Raw genomic sequence first — 16742 nt, forward strand, 5'->3', positions numbered from 1 at the left:
AATTTTTGTGTAAATACATGAAAGCGTTTTTACTCATTGAATTATAGGAATCTTACATTGGTCCATGCATTAGAGCAACCTTAAGAAAAGTTTCTCCGTTGTCTGATATAATTCAGCAATAATTAAAAACTGAAGTATTTATGATATTCAGTTATGACTCTTGCACAAAGGGAACCAACTTAACTGTCATTAACCATCCAGAGGGTATAGCTATATTTCATAACAGTTTTGACAAGTTTAAACTAAAAAAACAGAGAGGATCTACCAATTACACATTTAATAAAGCAACAGGAAATATATCTGGGATACAACTGATAAATGTTTATATTTCACAAGCGGAATAATTCTGTCCATGTGAGACACACAACCATCTATGGCACCTATATCATAAACAGAAACACATATGTCAGGTTGGCACAATGTACTCCACCACCTTTTGTTCTGACTGACACGGCATGAGGGAAATTTCTTTTGCTGTTTCCTCATTAAAACTGCACTTGAGCGTTGACAGCTTGTAAACAATGCCGCCCAGCTGCTCTGTCTGTGAGCAGAAAAGAGACACCCACCAGGCAGATGCTCAGGGATGACGTCACACGCTATGAAGGCTGTCGTACCCCACACATCGCACCAAGTAAGTACCCCCCCCCCAATAAGTGATACTAATTCAGATACGTTTCAGATATTCTTCATAGCGTCCACAGTCTGAACGGTTATGTTGCATTTCATCCATCTTTTACGTCACTGACCAGCATCTCACTACACATTCACACACACAACAGTAGCAGTTAGCTGTGCTGCTTTCTTCTTACTATACTGCGTCTTGCTATGATGTGGTCTTAAAGGTATATAGCCAAAATATATGGCTATACCAAAAAGATCAAAATCCAGTTGATTATGATAAAATAAGGCTATATATTCCAGGCGTTTGTCCAGATAGTGTATTGATAGTCCTTTTTGAGCCTAAATAGAACCCCAGCAACGGGCGTGGTGAGCAGACATAAACAGATGTGGCAACCCTAATCCGGTAAACCGACACCTTGGCCAACCCGACCTCCTATTTCATTTTGCAGTGAGTCCTCCCCTGAGCCTCCTTCCACAAAAATCGAGGAAAATTACGGCTCCTACCAAACGCAAACAAGGACACAGCATAAAGGTTAGAATTTTTTCAATTTAAAGGCTACAACCTTTTCATTGGAATAAATACAAATTAAATGCATTAAAATGCTATTTCTCCAATAAGTAAATAGTTTATGACCCCCACGGACTGAGTCGACCTGTAATGAAGTTTATAGTTAGACTTAGAAGTGAACTCATCTTTTTGTTTATACTACGCTACTCGTATGACTAAACAGTATTGCAAGGTGAGTAAAACCTGTTATCACATGTGCTTTGACATAAACAATGCCACTTTGAAAGTAATTTCGATGTTGGCAGGATTGCAACTTTTAGCCAAAACGGGTGTAAATAGTTTTATTTCACGAACATTGCTTCGGCTTGTTGACTAATTGTATGCATGCGCAGTGACGTAACCCCAGTCACATGATGTAGTAATAATAAATATACACAGAAAAGACTATATTTACTAACAACTTGAGCAATAACAAAACTTAAAAGACAAAAATAATCCATAACTACGCCAGCAGGACATGATAATCTTTCAGAAAAACGTATGTAGCCAGAGTGAGTTACTGGTGTATAAATAAAAAAATAAAAAAAGTCAAATGACATGAATATATAGTTTTAATATAATAAAATGATAGTAGTATGAACGGCCATCCACAAAACAATCAGTTTTCAGCAACATCTCTCCCCCAAAAAAGACCAAAATAAAAAAAACAACAAATAAAAAATAAAAAAACGGAATTGAGCATCAAGACTTGCAGTGTGAACGTAGCCTAAGCTGCCATGTGTGTGACTTTGACAGGTAAAATGAAGTCGTTTGATTGGATGAAGAATGACACAAAAAGCACTGATAGGTCACAGACACAGTGCACCTCAAGAAGTATTTATAAATAACCAATTACAGATCGGCATGAAGTCACATGGAAGGGAAAAAAAAAGGAACACTAACACTCTATCGAGTGTCCCAGGAGGCCTACTACACACAAAAAAAAAACACTCTTCTTAAAAAAAGTGTAATTTATTTTTACTTTCTACACTTTTTCCCAGGACTTTGATGGAGGCGGCACCCCAGCGCCCCTTATTGAAAACCGCCACTGCTGCCCAGTGTGGTGAGCCATATGCTCATGGCTAATGCATATATAAATATATCTCTTTTGCAAGGCTTTTATTGTAGATTTAATGTAACATATCTCTGTTTGCGCGTTCAGTAAGTTACCATCTCCTTTTAAAGCAGGTCAGTAGCCAGCTCTTTTTATAGATCACCTAAGGCCCCACAGCGAGGTTTAATAACCCAGCGGACTGGAATCAACACCAGCCAGCCAGACAGCCAGGTATGCATGAAAAAAAACCGAGGCGTGCGAGCCTTTTTTATTATTCGGTGCGCTTTTAAAGAAACAGTTCCCCCCCCCGTCAGATTTATGGGACTGTGGAGAGTCGACTTCAAATAGCAGGTCCGGATCTGCCGGCTCGATGTCATCTCATCAGCGCATTTCAAAAGAAGAGCCGCGGGGACAATGGGCGTCCTCACACCTCCGTATAAACCTGGAGGACGGAGCCCACCGTCAACACGGAGAGGGAGAGAGAGACGAGCAGCAAACACCTCGGCTCTCCGACTGACTGACCGCCTGCAGCGGATTTGACACTTACTTGTTGATTAGACGTTTCCCAAATCGTCCGCTGGAAATCTAGACGCACTGGATGCGGATCCAGGATCGAAACTTTCTAAAGAAACTGGTAATACCGGAGCCATGGAACAGGTTTTTGAGGCTACTTGTTATTTTTCTCAAGCGTCTTTACGCACGCGTTGTGCCTACGCTGCGCCGCGTTTTACGTTACGACAGCCACCTGTTTTACTGCGCTTGCGTCAAAGTGAAACAATTTAGTGTTTCTGGTCAGTCTTTAAAACGTTCATATCATAAATATGGGAAACAAAAAGATTATGGTTATTAAAATATTAATGACAGGGAAGCAACTGTTTTTTGATTTTCATTGTTTTTAAATGATGCAAAACGCAAACCTTTGGGCCAGGTTGTGTATTTTGGGGATGAATTTTAGTCTTATTTATTTTTTCTTCTTCAAGTCCTCAGCTTCATTTTTTGAAACTATATATATCAGTTCAGTATATTTTGATTTCTTCTCTCATTTTCTAGAGTCAATTTTTCCCCCATAAGTTAAAGATATGTTTACAAGTGCTGTAATTCTACCAATTTGAATACATGGGATGGGGAAAACAAATCGACTTTTTGTTTTCCTGAAAAAGAAAAAACAGTGCTAATTGCTAAAACTGACAAGAGGTAAAATAATAATAATAATATATGAATAATTATTTGATATGGGGAAGGTGGCAAAAATTGTGGCAAAAAAGGGCAAAACATATGTTAGTATATATTAGTTTAATCATTTTAATGGTTAGAACATTGTTGTGCCCAAGTGATAGGTGAGTGAGGCACAAAATAAGGCCAAAGGTAGTCGAGATATAGGATAGATTAGTAAAGACTCAAAAACCAACACCTAAGAAATAAATGTCTTTCACTTGTTTGGACTCTTTATCAACAAAATTCCCTTTTAATGGTATTTGTTTAATGTTATTTTATTTCTTATATTTTGTCTCCATATTATTAATTTATATAATTTAGTCCTATTTTTACTACTTTGCATTTTATTTTTTATATAAGCTTGGTATATATATCTAGTTTTTATTTTTATTTCTACGAGAATTCTTAGACTTGCGATCACTTCTACTTCTGAATATTTATTTTCGGGGTGTTCATACCAGATAAGTAAACTTAACCAATTGCATTCAGTTTTAACAGTTTTCAGGCCAATATATAAAGAATTCAAAACCATTATTTTATGCAACCTGTCCAATTACAAGGTGTAAACTAAGTGGATTTATTTTTATCCCTATTAGCAAAAATGATCAATTATCCTGCACCTAAACCACATACAATGTATAGAAATGATGTCAAGATCTAATGAATGTTTCAGCTGACGAGTAAATCAGTTTGATTCTGTAATCAGGTTAATAAAACTACAGTTAACCCTTACACTTTTTGACATATTTTACATTTTATTGAAAGAATGAAGCCTTGTTTGAAATATCTTATGAGTAGGTGTGGCTGGTATGGGATTCTCTCTGAATGATAACCTTGATTAAACATCTGGCTGTTTCATGGCATTTACACAGGTATTTAAATGAAACATGATTCAACTGCTAGTCTTTAAAAGTGAAAAGAAACAAGTATTACTGCTGCTGCAACAATTATCTAACATTGATTATCACAAGTTGAAGAATTATTCTTTCTTGTGAGCAAGGGAGAAGCAGCAGCTTTCTTCCTCCCAGATGACCGGCAGTGTGCAGCAATAAATGGGGGAGGGGGTGCTCATCTCAGCTCTATGCACTTTACAACCTGAAATTTTCAGTTTAAACTCCCCCTTTCTGCCTTTGGAATCTCACTAAAAGGAATACATTGTGGGAAGGACACATTGGACATTTTATGTGATGTTGAAACTCTGGTATACCCTCATACTGGTAACTAGCTCATATCTACAAAAAAAAAAAGTGTTTTCAAAACATCTATATCATGCACTCGGCTTTTAACCTGCAAAGTGAAACAATCACACCACAATTACACGTGTGTTTTGAGATTCCTTTAAGTATCTCAAAACACATATGTCAAAACCTGCTGTTGCTTTGAAGTTTTACAGCAACATGTCCACCAAAAAGACTCACCAATGTGCATGACCCGTCCAAACACGGACGTGTTGTCCACAGTGCTGCAGTTCCACCTCCTCTGTCTGAACTGGTACTGGCACTCCTTGATGCCAGTTCTCGCCCCGTCTCCGATGTAGCTCATATGATCTTGGTATAGCTGGCACAGCTTCCTCTGACTCTGCGGGCCCACACAGAAGCAGCAGCAGAGATTAGCAGAGATTAGCTGACTAATGGCTTGACACTGAGTGGTCCCTGTGGGAAAATTCACAGGTACGGTTTCAGGAAACTTACCTGCGAAAGGCCCGAAAGTTGACTGCAGAGAGGCTGAGCACCAATAATGTACATCTCGGGCCGTTGGATTGGGGTCAGACCTAAAGACCTGAGAGATACAGGGCAAATTAAGTTTAAATCTGATTACACTGGGAATGTAGCCAAGACTCTGGTAGCTGTGCGGCAGAGCACAAAAGTCAGGCACAAGTTTTATAGGGACAAGAGGGCTATAAAACATAAATAAATAGACTCCTGTGGAGAACATCTCTACAGCTATCTTTATTGCTCCTTGGATTCCTTTCCTGTGACCACCCCCCCAAAAACCCCTTAACCCTCAGCCCCTCAGGACATGATCCAAACTGCCATCTTTTTCTGATTCTGCAGCTCATGCATGTCAGGTGAACTTCCGCAGCATAATTTCACAAATATCCATCCAATCCAATGCTAATGTATAAGACAGAAACAAGGGTGGATAATTGAGTGCCCTGGAGGCAAAGGCTATGCCATTTGGGGCCCAGCCAGGGTAAATATTGTGACAGAGCCTTCACATTTGTTCCATTCAAACACTACACCCAACATCCAGAAGAAGAAAAAAAAAAACGCCCCCCCCCCCCCCCCCCCCCCCCCCCTAAAAAAAAAAAGAAAAAAAGAAAAGAAAAGAACAGAAACGCAGAAGAAGAAAATGCAAAACAAAGTGAAATACTAAAATTAAAAAAAAACAACATAGATAATTGCAGAACTTATATGAAACATGTTGGATATGTATGCGCAATTTATGCGTAAAAGACGAAATGTGCCGGTGGAACCACGCAGCAAATAAAATCCCTTTGAACCACATGGACATCTTCTAAATGTAACCGCATCTCCATTGATCGGCCACTCACCACCACGAGTTTGCCTCCACCATCAGAAGCTGGGAGCTGCAGGCGAGAAAGAGGCACGCCAGCTGCAGCAGATGTGGGACGGCTCCGGTTCGACTCCTCGGGACGGGCCTGTTGTCCATGATTGTCCGCCGCGGCACCGCCGAGCAGCCAGTGCGGGGCAAAGTGCTCTGCTGTTGAGATATGGGCAAAAGGAATCACCACGCGTCCCGCTCCGTTTTACGGGGCTAAATGGAAATTGTGTGGATTCGGGTCCAGATCTTGAGAGTTCTCTTATATGTGCAGAATTGTCCTACTCTGATCAAACTCTTAGTAGGGGAAGCAACATTTATAGCAGAATTTCAAGCAGTCGGTTGCCCATCTGAAGTCACTCTCTCAGGAAGAAGTCAGAAAGAAATCCACCAACGTTACATCTGATCAAAACTTTGTGCGTAAAATGGATTAGTCCAGATTTGCGTAAATCCCTAATCAGCGGACAAATAATACAAGCCACAGAGTGAAATCTATAATCCAACTATCTGGTTTGGAGAATAAATATAACTATGCATATTAACAAGGATATTAAATCTAAAATAAAGCAGCGGAGACTGCTCCTTGTCCTTCCTGTCCCCCTGGAGCTGCTCTAACGCGACTATCTCTCCTATTCCCTGTTTAAGTTTTTGCACTCCTCCTCTTTTTCGCACCCCGATTTCAGTTCGGAACCGCCTCCCCTCCTGTCACCACGTGAGAGGAGATCAAGTCAACAACTGGAAACCCTTCACGTCACGCATCTGATATTGTAAAAATGCCTGAGTGCGCCCCCCCCCCCCCTTTAATACTGTACAACCAAAAACGTTATTAGATTTGTATGGGATTTTATTTGGTACACCAACAGAACTAACCATAGAAATGGAAAGAAACGGGCTTTCAAATATTGTTTGAAATACAAATGTGAATGGTATGGTATGTGTGTTTCCTACTTAATTGATACCTAAAAAAATGCATTTGAAACATTGCAGGAGAAGCATCACTCTGTTTTTAGGGATATCAGAGTAGATTTCTTGTATGCTCATTTGTAAAATATTTTGCAGTGGGTGTCCACTCAGCCACTCATCCAATCAACAGATCGACCCATTTATCTAGGGGTGTAATTTTGTTTTTGCTAAGCTTCAGTAAGCCTGTATAAACAATAGTGCATAGCTGTGATACTAAAGAGAAAGGATACATGGGTTTAGAGTTTTTGTTCTTTATTGTTGGCTTTTATTTGTTTTGATTCCCCTGAGAACTACGGCATCATGCTGAGGGGTTGCATGTCTTATTTTCCTCCCACTTTCGAATTATGCACAACTATGTGTTGGATTTGCTGCGTAGAATCCAGATCAAATACTTTGAAGTTTATGGCAGTGACATCACAAAATGTGAAAAGGATTCATGGAGTGAATATTCTTGTGAGGAACTTTAATAGATAGTGGCCTGAGGCGCTTAAGACGCAACACCCCAGTTGTTGACTATTTCTACCCATCCATGTAGATCGGGATAGAATGTTGCTGAACTCCAACCAGCCTTCATAAAAGTCCATGTGGGTCAGATTCCTTTTATTAGCTGAAGTGAATGATTTGTTTGAGTAAAGGGTGGGTGCCTCAAAAATCTCCTAATCCTTGCCCTCTTTGGAGTTTAAAAATAAAAAGACACACACACACACACACACCTTTAGGAACAGGGGCATATTACCCTGCTCATTCACAGACAGACGGTCAGGAGAAAAAGAAAAGGCGTGTTGAAGCGAGCTCTCCTCATTTCATAACCGGGTCTATAAAACAAGCTGCAGGCGGGTCGGTGGGTGGTGAACCTGCAGAGCAGCTCTTTGATCCGACTCAGTGCCTCTCTATAAAGACTGCATCCACTCGGCCAAAGGGGGACTTGAATGGGAGGCCCCAAAAATCTAGAGAAACCGATCAAAACATTCATAAAGCACTGTTGGTAATGAGCTCCTCTGGAGTGTTTTGCCCAGAAAGTAAAAAAAAAAAAAAGAACACCTTTACAAATGCTCAGATTCACAGGTTGTACCTTATTTTGCAGTTTCAAACCACATACATAATTTGACAAATATTTACCTTCAAACTTTTAAACTATTATTGGTTCACATATTTATTATTAAGACTGAGAAACTTTAGAAGTATTGGTGTGCATAACATCCCAGGCAACAGTAGCAGCAAAACAATGTTCCTCATTTTTACATTTAGTTATACTAAAACGGCTTTTAACAATCACAGTAACGCATGAAAGGAGATTAAGAAATTATTTTCTTGATGAAGAGGTTTCCCCTTCCAAACCTTTGGAAAAAAAAACGGAATTTCTGCTGACTGCAGCGCCCCCATCTGGGAAACGATGAGTATTAACCTTTTGAGTTCTTCCCAAACAAAAATAACTCAGGAAATTGTTCTAGAGACGGCTTGCATTTTAATTTCACTTATAAATAAACCATTACTTATCGTAACATTTATTTTATTTCTATGTGTCTTTTCATTGTAAGTGATTTTTTCATTGTTCAGATGTGTGATCTGCCGCTGTTTCTTTTAGAGGATTTAGCCTCTTATTTAGAACTAATTATTATTATATTGTATTTTGGACTGACATATTCTAGTGGTTTTTCCAGATTTATCAACTGACATTTTGAAAAGGGACACAATGGTTTAACTTCAGACACCAAATTGCTGCACAGTGACTTGGTAAGCTGTTCTGATCACTTTTTCACATTACAGCCACAAACCAAACGTTTTGTTTTAGTATAATCCCATATGAACACAGAGCAATAATATGGTGAGGCTGTAGGAAAATGATGCCACCAACCCCACAGCATGATACTGCCACCACCAAGACACATGGTTATTTCTGTTAATATGATTTACTAATAATAATCTGAAAATTGTGGCAACAGTGCAGCATATATTTTTATTCAATCTCCTTTTCTCTGTTATGCTAAATAAAATCCAGTGTAACCAATTGCGTATTTAGTAAAAAAAGCCTACTTGTATGTAATTTAATGTAATTTAGGTAAGACATCTGTTCTATAGATGCCTCAGAGGTCTGTTGCAAAAGTTTGTTAAACAAAAAGCAGCATTAAGAAGACAAATAAATCAGCAGACTGGTACGAGATGAAGATGCGTTTAAAGCAGTTTTCTTAAACCGATCTTCAAATCTCCCAATATCTCATCGAGCACAGTTCATCTGAAAAGGGACAGAGTCTGGAATAACTTCAAAGCCACAGGCTGAAATAACAGGGCGGTTGGAGGGGAGCAGGACCCCCAGAATCTGACATTGTGGGAAAAAAAATGTTTTGGTCCATTGTACCAACAGCGAACATCAGCAAACAGATGTGGCGTCGCGTGAGGAGTAAAGGAGTCTTTGAAGCACAAATAACTGGCCTCCAGTATATAGCGTCTTAAAACGAAAGACATGCCACAAATTGTTTGCTTCCACTTCTCTGAAGAATAAAACATGTCACCTTTTTTCACAACAGAGTGGCGTTTAAAATGCGGGAGGCAGGAGCTGAGATTTGAGAACTGCTGTGTGAGTGAACTGAGCAGAGAGAAAGGAGAAAGGAGTACAAGTGACAGCAGGTGAAAAAAGAAAGTGATAATCAGCAAAAACACACAAATGCTGAAACAATTTTTAACTATGGCTGAATTATTTGATCAGAAATTTGCAAGTTCTCATTCAGATGGTTATAGATATTCTATGGTGATGTGTGGTTTTCCAGTTATTTTTAAAATGACTATTTAAAGGGGCTGTAAGTAATATTGACACCTTGTGGCTTAAATCGGTACAACAACCTGCCAATAAAAACAATCCAATATGCCATTTTTAAATGCTGTGAAAACCTTCAGAATTTTTACTTCCACAGGACAGGTATATAATGTTGAATTCTGTTCTACTTCTGGTCCGCTTCTCTTACTGGCTTCCATGTTTGCATGCTGCTGCTCTTTTGCCAAAATAAAGTACCACATTTTAAGAAATCTCTGTTTATCGTCCTTCTGAAAACTGACCAGGCAAGGGGAGCATTATTCAGAGAAGTCGAGAGGCTCATGGTAACTCTGGAGGAGCTGTAGAGATCAACTGATCAGGTGGAATTTCTGTAAAAAGGACAATTATTGGTTGTGAACGCCAACAGATTTGTCCTGTGAAGAAGGGTGTTAAAAAGAAAGCCGTTGTTGAAAGAAACTGAAAAGAAGTCCAATTTGAAGTTTTATATATATATATATATATATACTTTTTATTTCTGATGCTAATGTGGCCAATAACAACACAAGATACGGTGGAGCCAGAAACAAGTAGGGATGATCACTAAAGAAAACATGATACAAAATTACCAGAAAGGCAAATTGCACAGGGCTGCTGCAGAACAACTTTGCATGGACCAGCTCCAGGTTGTTGAACACAGACTTATTACACTGTGAAAAGTATGTCGTGTTAATGTATTTTTAAGTTAAGAATAATTATTTGTCTTTCAGTAATAAAATGTATTTGTAGCAACAAATTTGCAAGCAAATGGAAGCCATTATACAAAAATAAAATGATTGTATGACTACATACTTCCACAAAAACATTAACATGTATATTAAGTGTTAAATTGTGTACTCTTTTACTAAACAGGGAAGTAACACTTTAGTTATACTTTTCTATAAACGAGGGCTGAGTTGTGCCCTACGTAATGGCTTTTCCCTAACAAATAAAGTTAAGGCTCATACTGTAATTAATCATATTTTTTGCTCTGAACCAGAAATAACAACGTGCCTTCAAAAGTGATTTGTTATGGTATCAAAAAAGGTGCACAGTATTTTTGTAAGTATCAGTATTTAGTTAGGACTTCTAATAAGGTGAAACCCCTAAACCTTACTGTGAAACATGGTGGTGGCAGCATGGTGTCGTTGTTTGGGGGGACTGATCACAAAGGCATGTCACACTTTTCAGGTTCCATTTGTAAAAAACGTTTAAGACCATAAATAATTTACGTTACAGAAGCAATTATGAACTACTTTGTGTTGGTCTATCACGTACAATCTCGGTTAAATATAATGAAGTTTGTGATTGTCATATGTGTTTGTGAATAACTACTTTATAACAGCTGGAGAGAAATTCTTAAAAAGGAGCCAAAGATCACACACACACACACACACACACACACACACACACACACACACACACACACACACACACACACACACACACACACACACACACACACACACACACACACACACCTGTTGATTATTCACCAGAAAGTCTGTCTGGTTGGAAGGGAAATGTGAAGGATTATGAGTGGTTAAAATGTTGCACATAAATGTGTTATATAAGTCTAAATATGACACATATCCACATGGTAACAGGGAAAGAAAATCCTTATCATAAGAGAAGACAAACCAATCACTTTAAAAGACATTTCTAATAAAAGCAGCCCTTTGATGAAATACGTTGGTATTACAGCGCCATCCACTGCTAACCAGATGCACAACACCTTCTTTAATGAATGTTTAAGGAATATATTCAGTTTTGTTTTATCTCCTTAATGCTTAAAATTCATATGTTCTCGAGACCTTTCACAGCTCGACTTAGATATCCTTTTGGATCTGCAGGAAAAAAAACAAAAAACAACAGATCTTTGGAAATATAAGACTGAAGAACCAACAACAATCTCCATCTTTTCACCCCTTGCATGCAATGTTCCTGTTAAGACAGTAGGAGGAGCTGTTGAGCTGCAGAGATAACACAGGCCAAAGATGTGGGGGGGTTAGGAGAGGCAAAACTTGGACAGAGTTAGAGGAAGAAAGAAATAGGAGGGGACAGAGCAGAGGGTAAAAGAAGGAGGGAGTGTCCATGTAAAAGATCCAGAGCAGCAGAAAGGGGTGGAAGGAGTAGGGAGGGCGGCACGTCCCTGGAGGATATGAGCAATAGGCGTGCAACAGGGAGCAATGGCTGAGAAAGTCGGCAACTCCTGTCTGGATTAACACCAGCCTCACTTTTTATTGCCTCCAGTGCCAGACTGGAGCAGCAGAAGCAGCCAGCTCCCCTCCTGCAGGGAAACCAGCTGCAGTCGGCTGATGGAGGCTGAACCATAGAGCACAGAGGAAGCTGCTGGTGCCAGAAAGCAAAGTATTAATTCTGGGAAATGAATGTCACTTTTAAATTGATTGCTCATTAGTTAAAGGGAGCGAGTTCAGGCAGAGGAGAAGACAGAGGATGCACATACCAAACGTCATACCTGGTCAGTTTTCAGACCTTTTTACAGTAAAAGGCAAAATTCATCAGACTGAGCACCTTCAGCTGCTTTGACACAACTAGACGGCTTATCTGTTGAATGATAACTGTGTGTGGCCTTCCCCCCCCCAAAGAATGATCAGTTTAAAAGACATGATAAATATGATTGCTTGTTCAGGGAAACACCAACTCACACAGAATGTCATTGAAGTAGAAGCATTTATTTTATTTTTTGTTTTACAAGAAGCTCGGCTGTTATTTGAAATACAACATTAAAAAAAATGACAAAATAAAACAATTTGCAATCTTCTTAAAACCAGTTTTTAAAAATTAAAATCCATCCTTTCATTTCATCATTTAGGTGAAAAAACAGAAAAGGAGGAGTCAGTATTTTTTCTGGGCCAAGCTTAAGAGCTTCTCTTTGCAAGGAAAAGATTTAGTTTCCAACAGCAAACACTGAAAACAACTCTAAAATTTGCTAATTTTAAGAGGATTTTTACTTTCTGTCCATATTAATGTCAGTGCAATCTTATAAAAAACAAAAAGCTCCTGGTTTACTTTCCACTTTCCAAACCTCCTGTATGTTCACCAAAAGAACGAGGTCTATCATGGGAAATAATCAACACCTTGTAAAACTATTCACAACCATTTAACTTTTTAATACAACCACAAAATTCAATGTATTTTATTTATTTTCCGTCATGAACAAAATTGGAAAACCATGCTGTATATTTCTACTCAGCCCCCTTTACACTGATAAACTTAAATAAAATCCAGAGTTAAAGCCATAAGAAGTCATGGGGGACACAGTAAACATGTGGAAGTAGGTGCTTTGATCAGACGTGACCAAAACGGCACGTCACTGCGAACACACGATCCCTACAACGAGGTTGTGGCCACATCGAGTTGTGGGGAGGCTTTTCTTCAGCAGGATCAGGGGGGCGGACAGAACTTTGTGAAAAATGGAGGGAGCTAAAACACAAGGTTGTCCTGTTAAGGCCTGCAGGCGGCTTTAGATTCCCAGCAACACAGAGCCATGGCTACAGCGCCGTAGCTTCCTGTTTTGTTTTTATTAGTCTGGCCCTTTCTATTCTGCGTGCTGTTTACTTCCTGTTTTCTCACCCAGTTGTGTGCCGTTTGTGTTCTGCGTATTGTTTTCTGCTCCGTGTTTGGTTCCTGCTCGGCCATTCGTTCCCTCCAACACGGCTCCGTTCTGTGATTGCGCTCTCCGCTGCTTCCACTCTGCTCATTAGGCTCGTCTGTTCCTTGTTCCACTCATCAGTTCTCCTTGGTGTTGCCTTTCGGTTCTTTAGTCACTGCTGGTTCATTGGCTTGATACTGCTCTAGTGTGCCCCCGTCTTATCCTTCCCTCGGCCGTCTCCCCTCAGTGTTCCTGGTTTGTTTCACCATTTATTTAGTTTCATTATTTTCAGTTAACATTTTTAGATTTATGGACCTTGGACTTTGTTTTTGAACGCTGGAGATAGGCACCAGCAACCCCGCGACCCCATGAGGGATTAAGCGGTTTGGAAAATGGATGGATGGACTTTGTTTTTGAGAGTTACTTTTTGTACTTTTAGAGATCTTATTTTTTTTTCCACCCCTCTGCCTCCTTCTTGCCTGCATTTGTGTCCTCCACGCCACCACCCTTTTTATGACAGCAGCTGTTTTTGCTGCAGAAATATTGACGAAGGATTAGGTTTAGAATATTGAAGGCTTAATGATACAGACGGTTGTCTGTAGACAGGCTATGGCCCCATTCTGGGTTTTTAATACAGTCTATTTTCAAGCCTCATCCACTACTGTAAGCTCCTGATGATTTTGCTTGAGCACCTTAAGGAAAACAAGACTGAACAGAACAACCACTGCTAATATACCACTGATAAAAACACCATTAATCACCATTGAAGTGAACTGTTATATTAGAAGAACAGTGACTCTCCACTTTTTGTTGGGCTGTTGAAGCTTTAATATGGAGAGAAATGAAAAAAAGTGTCTATAAGAACCAAAGGCCTGAAAACTAGAATTAACATCAATCTTTAAACATTATAAACTCGTCTATTCTCCAATTAAAGCACTCCCAGTGTCACCATTTCAAATGCATTTCTATTAATTATCAACATGTGTTCTGCAACAATCTGCCAAAAGCAGCCGCCTGCAGGGAATTTACAGCTGAAATCGTCCTCTCACACGCGCCCTGAGGGACATGCAGACAGAGTTGGAAGCAGCTTTGAAGAAGCTTCAGGCTTTAAATCAGACTCTTTGTTTTTCTCTAAACATGTGTGATTGCATGTGCAACCACACATGGAAACCCATCTTGTTTTTTTTCATCTTCCATCACCTCTTTCCACCTTGTTTCTGCATCTCTTTTTCCTCCGTTGCTTTCTCTCCCACCTGGGCTGCACCAGCCCTCCCCTCCTATCTCCTCCTTCTCCCTCTCCCAGACTCTGTCCATCTCCCTCCTCCTTGTATCCATCCATCCTTATGTCAGCTGGCAGAAGATGAGTCATGCCTCTAGCTGGAAGGCTAAAACTCTCTCCCTCTTTCCCTCTAAATATATCCCCTCTGTACTTCTGTCTATGTCTCTTTTTCACTCGTTCTCACACTCCTCTCCGCTTTGTCTCGCCATCTGTTTCTCTGCAGCAATCTGCTTTGTTCTATCGTTCCACTTCTGAGCTCTTTCTTCCTTTTTCCTCACACTTCGGCGTGTCTCTCAGTTCAAAATGCAAAATTAATATTGTTTGTTCTGATATTTGCTTCGATTGGTCTTTTGTCTCTCTTTTTAAGATGTTTATGTGCAAAGTTGAGCTTTTTAAAAAATGTTTCCATCAGTTTGCTTCATATCCTTAAATACATATCGGAAAATATATTTAGAGGTTTTTGCAGAACATGGTGGAACTATGTTGGTCACTGTTTAAATAAAAGTTAAAATAAACAAAATCAAGACTCCACTCTCAAACCTTTGACATTTTTGTAAATTAAAACAATGCCACTACTTTAACTGGAGCCAAGCTCCTCTTCACGCCGTGCTAAGATGCCACTTCAACACTGAGAATCCATCAGAACCTCTCTACAAGGTCTTTGAGAAGGAGATAAGCTCTCTTGACATGTGAAGGAGTGTCAGAGTTTCCAGCCTCCCAGACCCGTTTGGGTGAGACAGTGGTGGTTAATTACCTTGGGGGAAGCATATCTGGGTACTTCGTGTGGCATGGAGGAGCCTGACTCAATATACGCATGGCCTGGTGATCAGGTTAGTTGCACACAGATCGGTATGCACAGCAACATCTATGAAATAGGGCTCCCAGTAGAGGGGGAAAAAAGTGCACTCACCTCCAAATTGCGCATACACTAGTTGTTGAGAAACCAATGGAAGCGGTGAGTTTTCAGGCTATAGTTCAATATAGCAAATGTATATTTTATGCTGTAAAAGACAAGTTGTGGCACTTTATGTAATTAGGAGGATTATCAGGAGGACAAAAAAGAAACTACCATATTTTCCAGACCATAAGGGGCACCAGATTATAAGGCGCACTGTGAATTAGCGTGTCTGTGTGTGTCTACGTTAACACATAAGGCGCACTGGATTATAAGACGCATTAAATATTCTTCCCAAGTATGTAATATCACTCTGCCCCTCGGCCTACACACATAATACCTGAGAGGGAGAGCTATCCGTCTGCTAGGAGGACAGAGTAGTTGGACTACACCGACGTGTTTCTAACATAAGGCCACAATAAACTTCACTTTTATATTGAATTAATTTACTAGGTTTATTGTTGCTAGCGTGTACTCTGGCCGCAGGCTGCCTTACAAGAATGCACTTCTATTTTAGACATTACAGTCAGGCAGTCTTGTAGACAGCTCAGGGGTCCAATTAGGTAGTGACACAGTGTACTGTAATGATTCGAATATCCATTGAGCGGCTCTATTGCTTACCAAAGTCATATTTACACATTTTGACAGATTTTTGAGCGCATTGTACCACATAGAATCAGTCAGTAAGCACAACAAGTATGGTAATCATACATAAGGCGCACCGGATTATAAGGGCAACAATCAATTTTTTAGGAAATTCAAGGAATTTAAGTGTGCCTTATATTCCAAAACATACAGTAATGGGAATGGTTTACAATAATAGTTGCAGTACAACCCATAAAAAACAACTTTGAGTTCAGAGCATATTTGTGATCAGTTCAGGGTGATCAGTGAAAATTGTACACATTTTAGATTTTGTCTGCACCACTTAGGTTAAAGTAGTTGTGCAAGAATGAATGCTCAGTGGTGGTGGCTACAACAAAATGTTCCTGGAGTTTCTGGAGAAAATAGACGAGTCACTGAGTCACCAATGTCACTGATTTTCTATCCTAGTGCATGTGCAAACAAATTTTACAGTCAAGACTTTGGATTTCTCTTTGATCTGTGAGCAGACAACTACAACTAATGAGTAAAATTAAACCAAGGAGACATCCAGGGCCTGTAGTAGCAGAGGAAAATAACCAAAAAAAGGATGGACAACAATG

The 16742-nt window shown here is 39.6% G+C and overlaps 1 protein-coding gene across 2 annotated transcripts in view; it reads right to left on the reverse strand.

Annotated features, from left to right (window-relative positions):
* wnt5b (wingless-type MMTV integration site family, member 5b) overlaps nt 1–16742 on the reverse strand; it is a 112490-nt gene that overhangs the window by 15157 nt on the left and 80591 nt on the right. Inside the window, exons 3-5 of one of the 2 annotated variants that reach the window (XM_036148962.1) lie at nt 5992–6158; nt 5129–5216; nt 4856–5015 (exon numbers count right to left, since the gene is read on the reverse strand). In XM_036148962.1, coding sequence (XP_036004855.1) covers nt 4856–5015; nt 5129–5216; nt 5992–6110 — 367 coding nt within the window. In that variant the 5' untranslated portion in view covers nt 6111–6158. Of the gene's footprint in view, nt 1–4855; nt 5016–5128; nt 5217–5991; nt 6162–16742 lie in introns of both variants that reach the window. The other variant, XM_036148961.1, reaches the window with a different exon arrangement.

The sequence above is a fragment of the Fundulus heteroclitus genome, chromosome 17 (assembly GCF_011125445.2).
Source record: "Fundulus heteroclitus isolate FHET01 chromosome 17, MU-UCD_Fhet_4.1, whole genome shotgun sequence".
NCBI lineage: Eukaryota > Metazoa > Chordata > Actinopteri > Cyprinodontiformes > Fundulidae > Fundulus > Fundulus heteroclitus.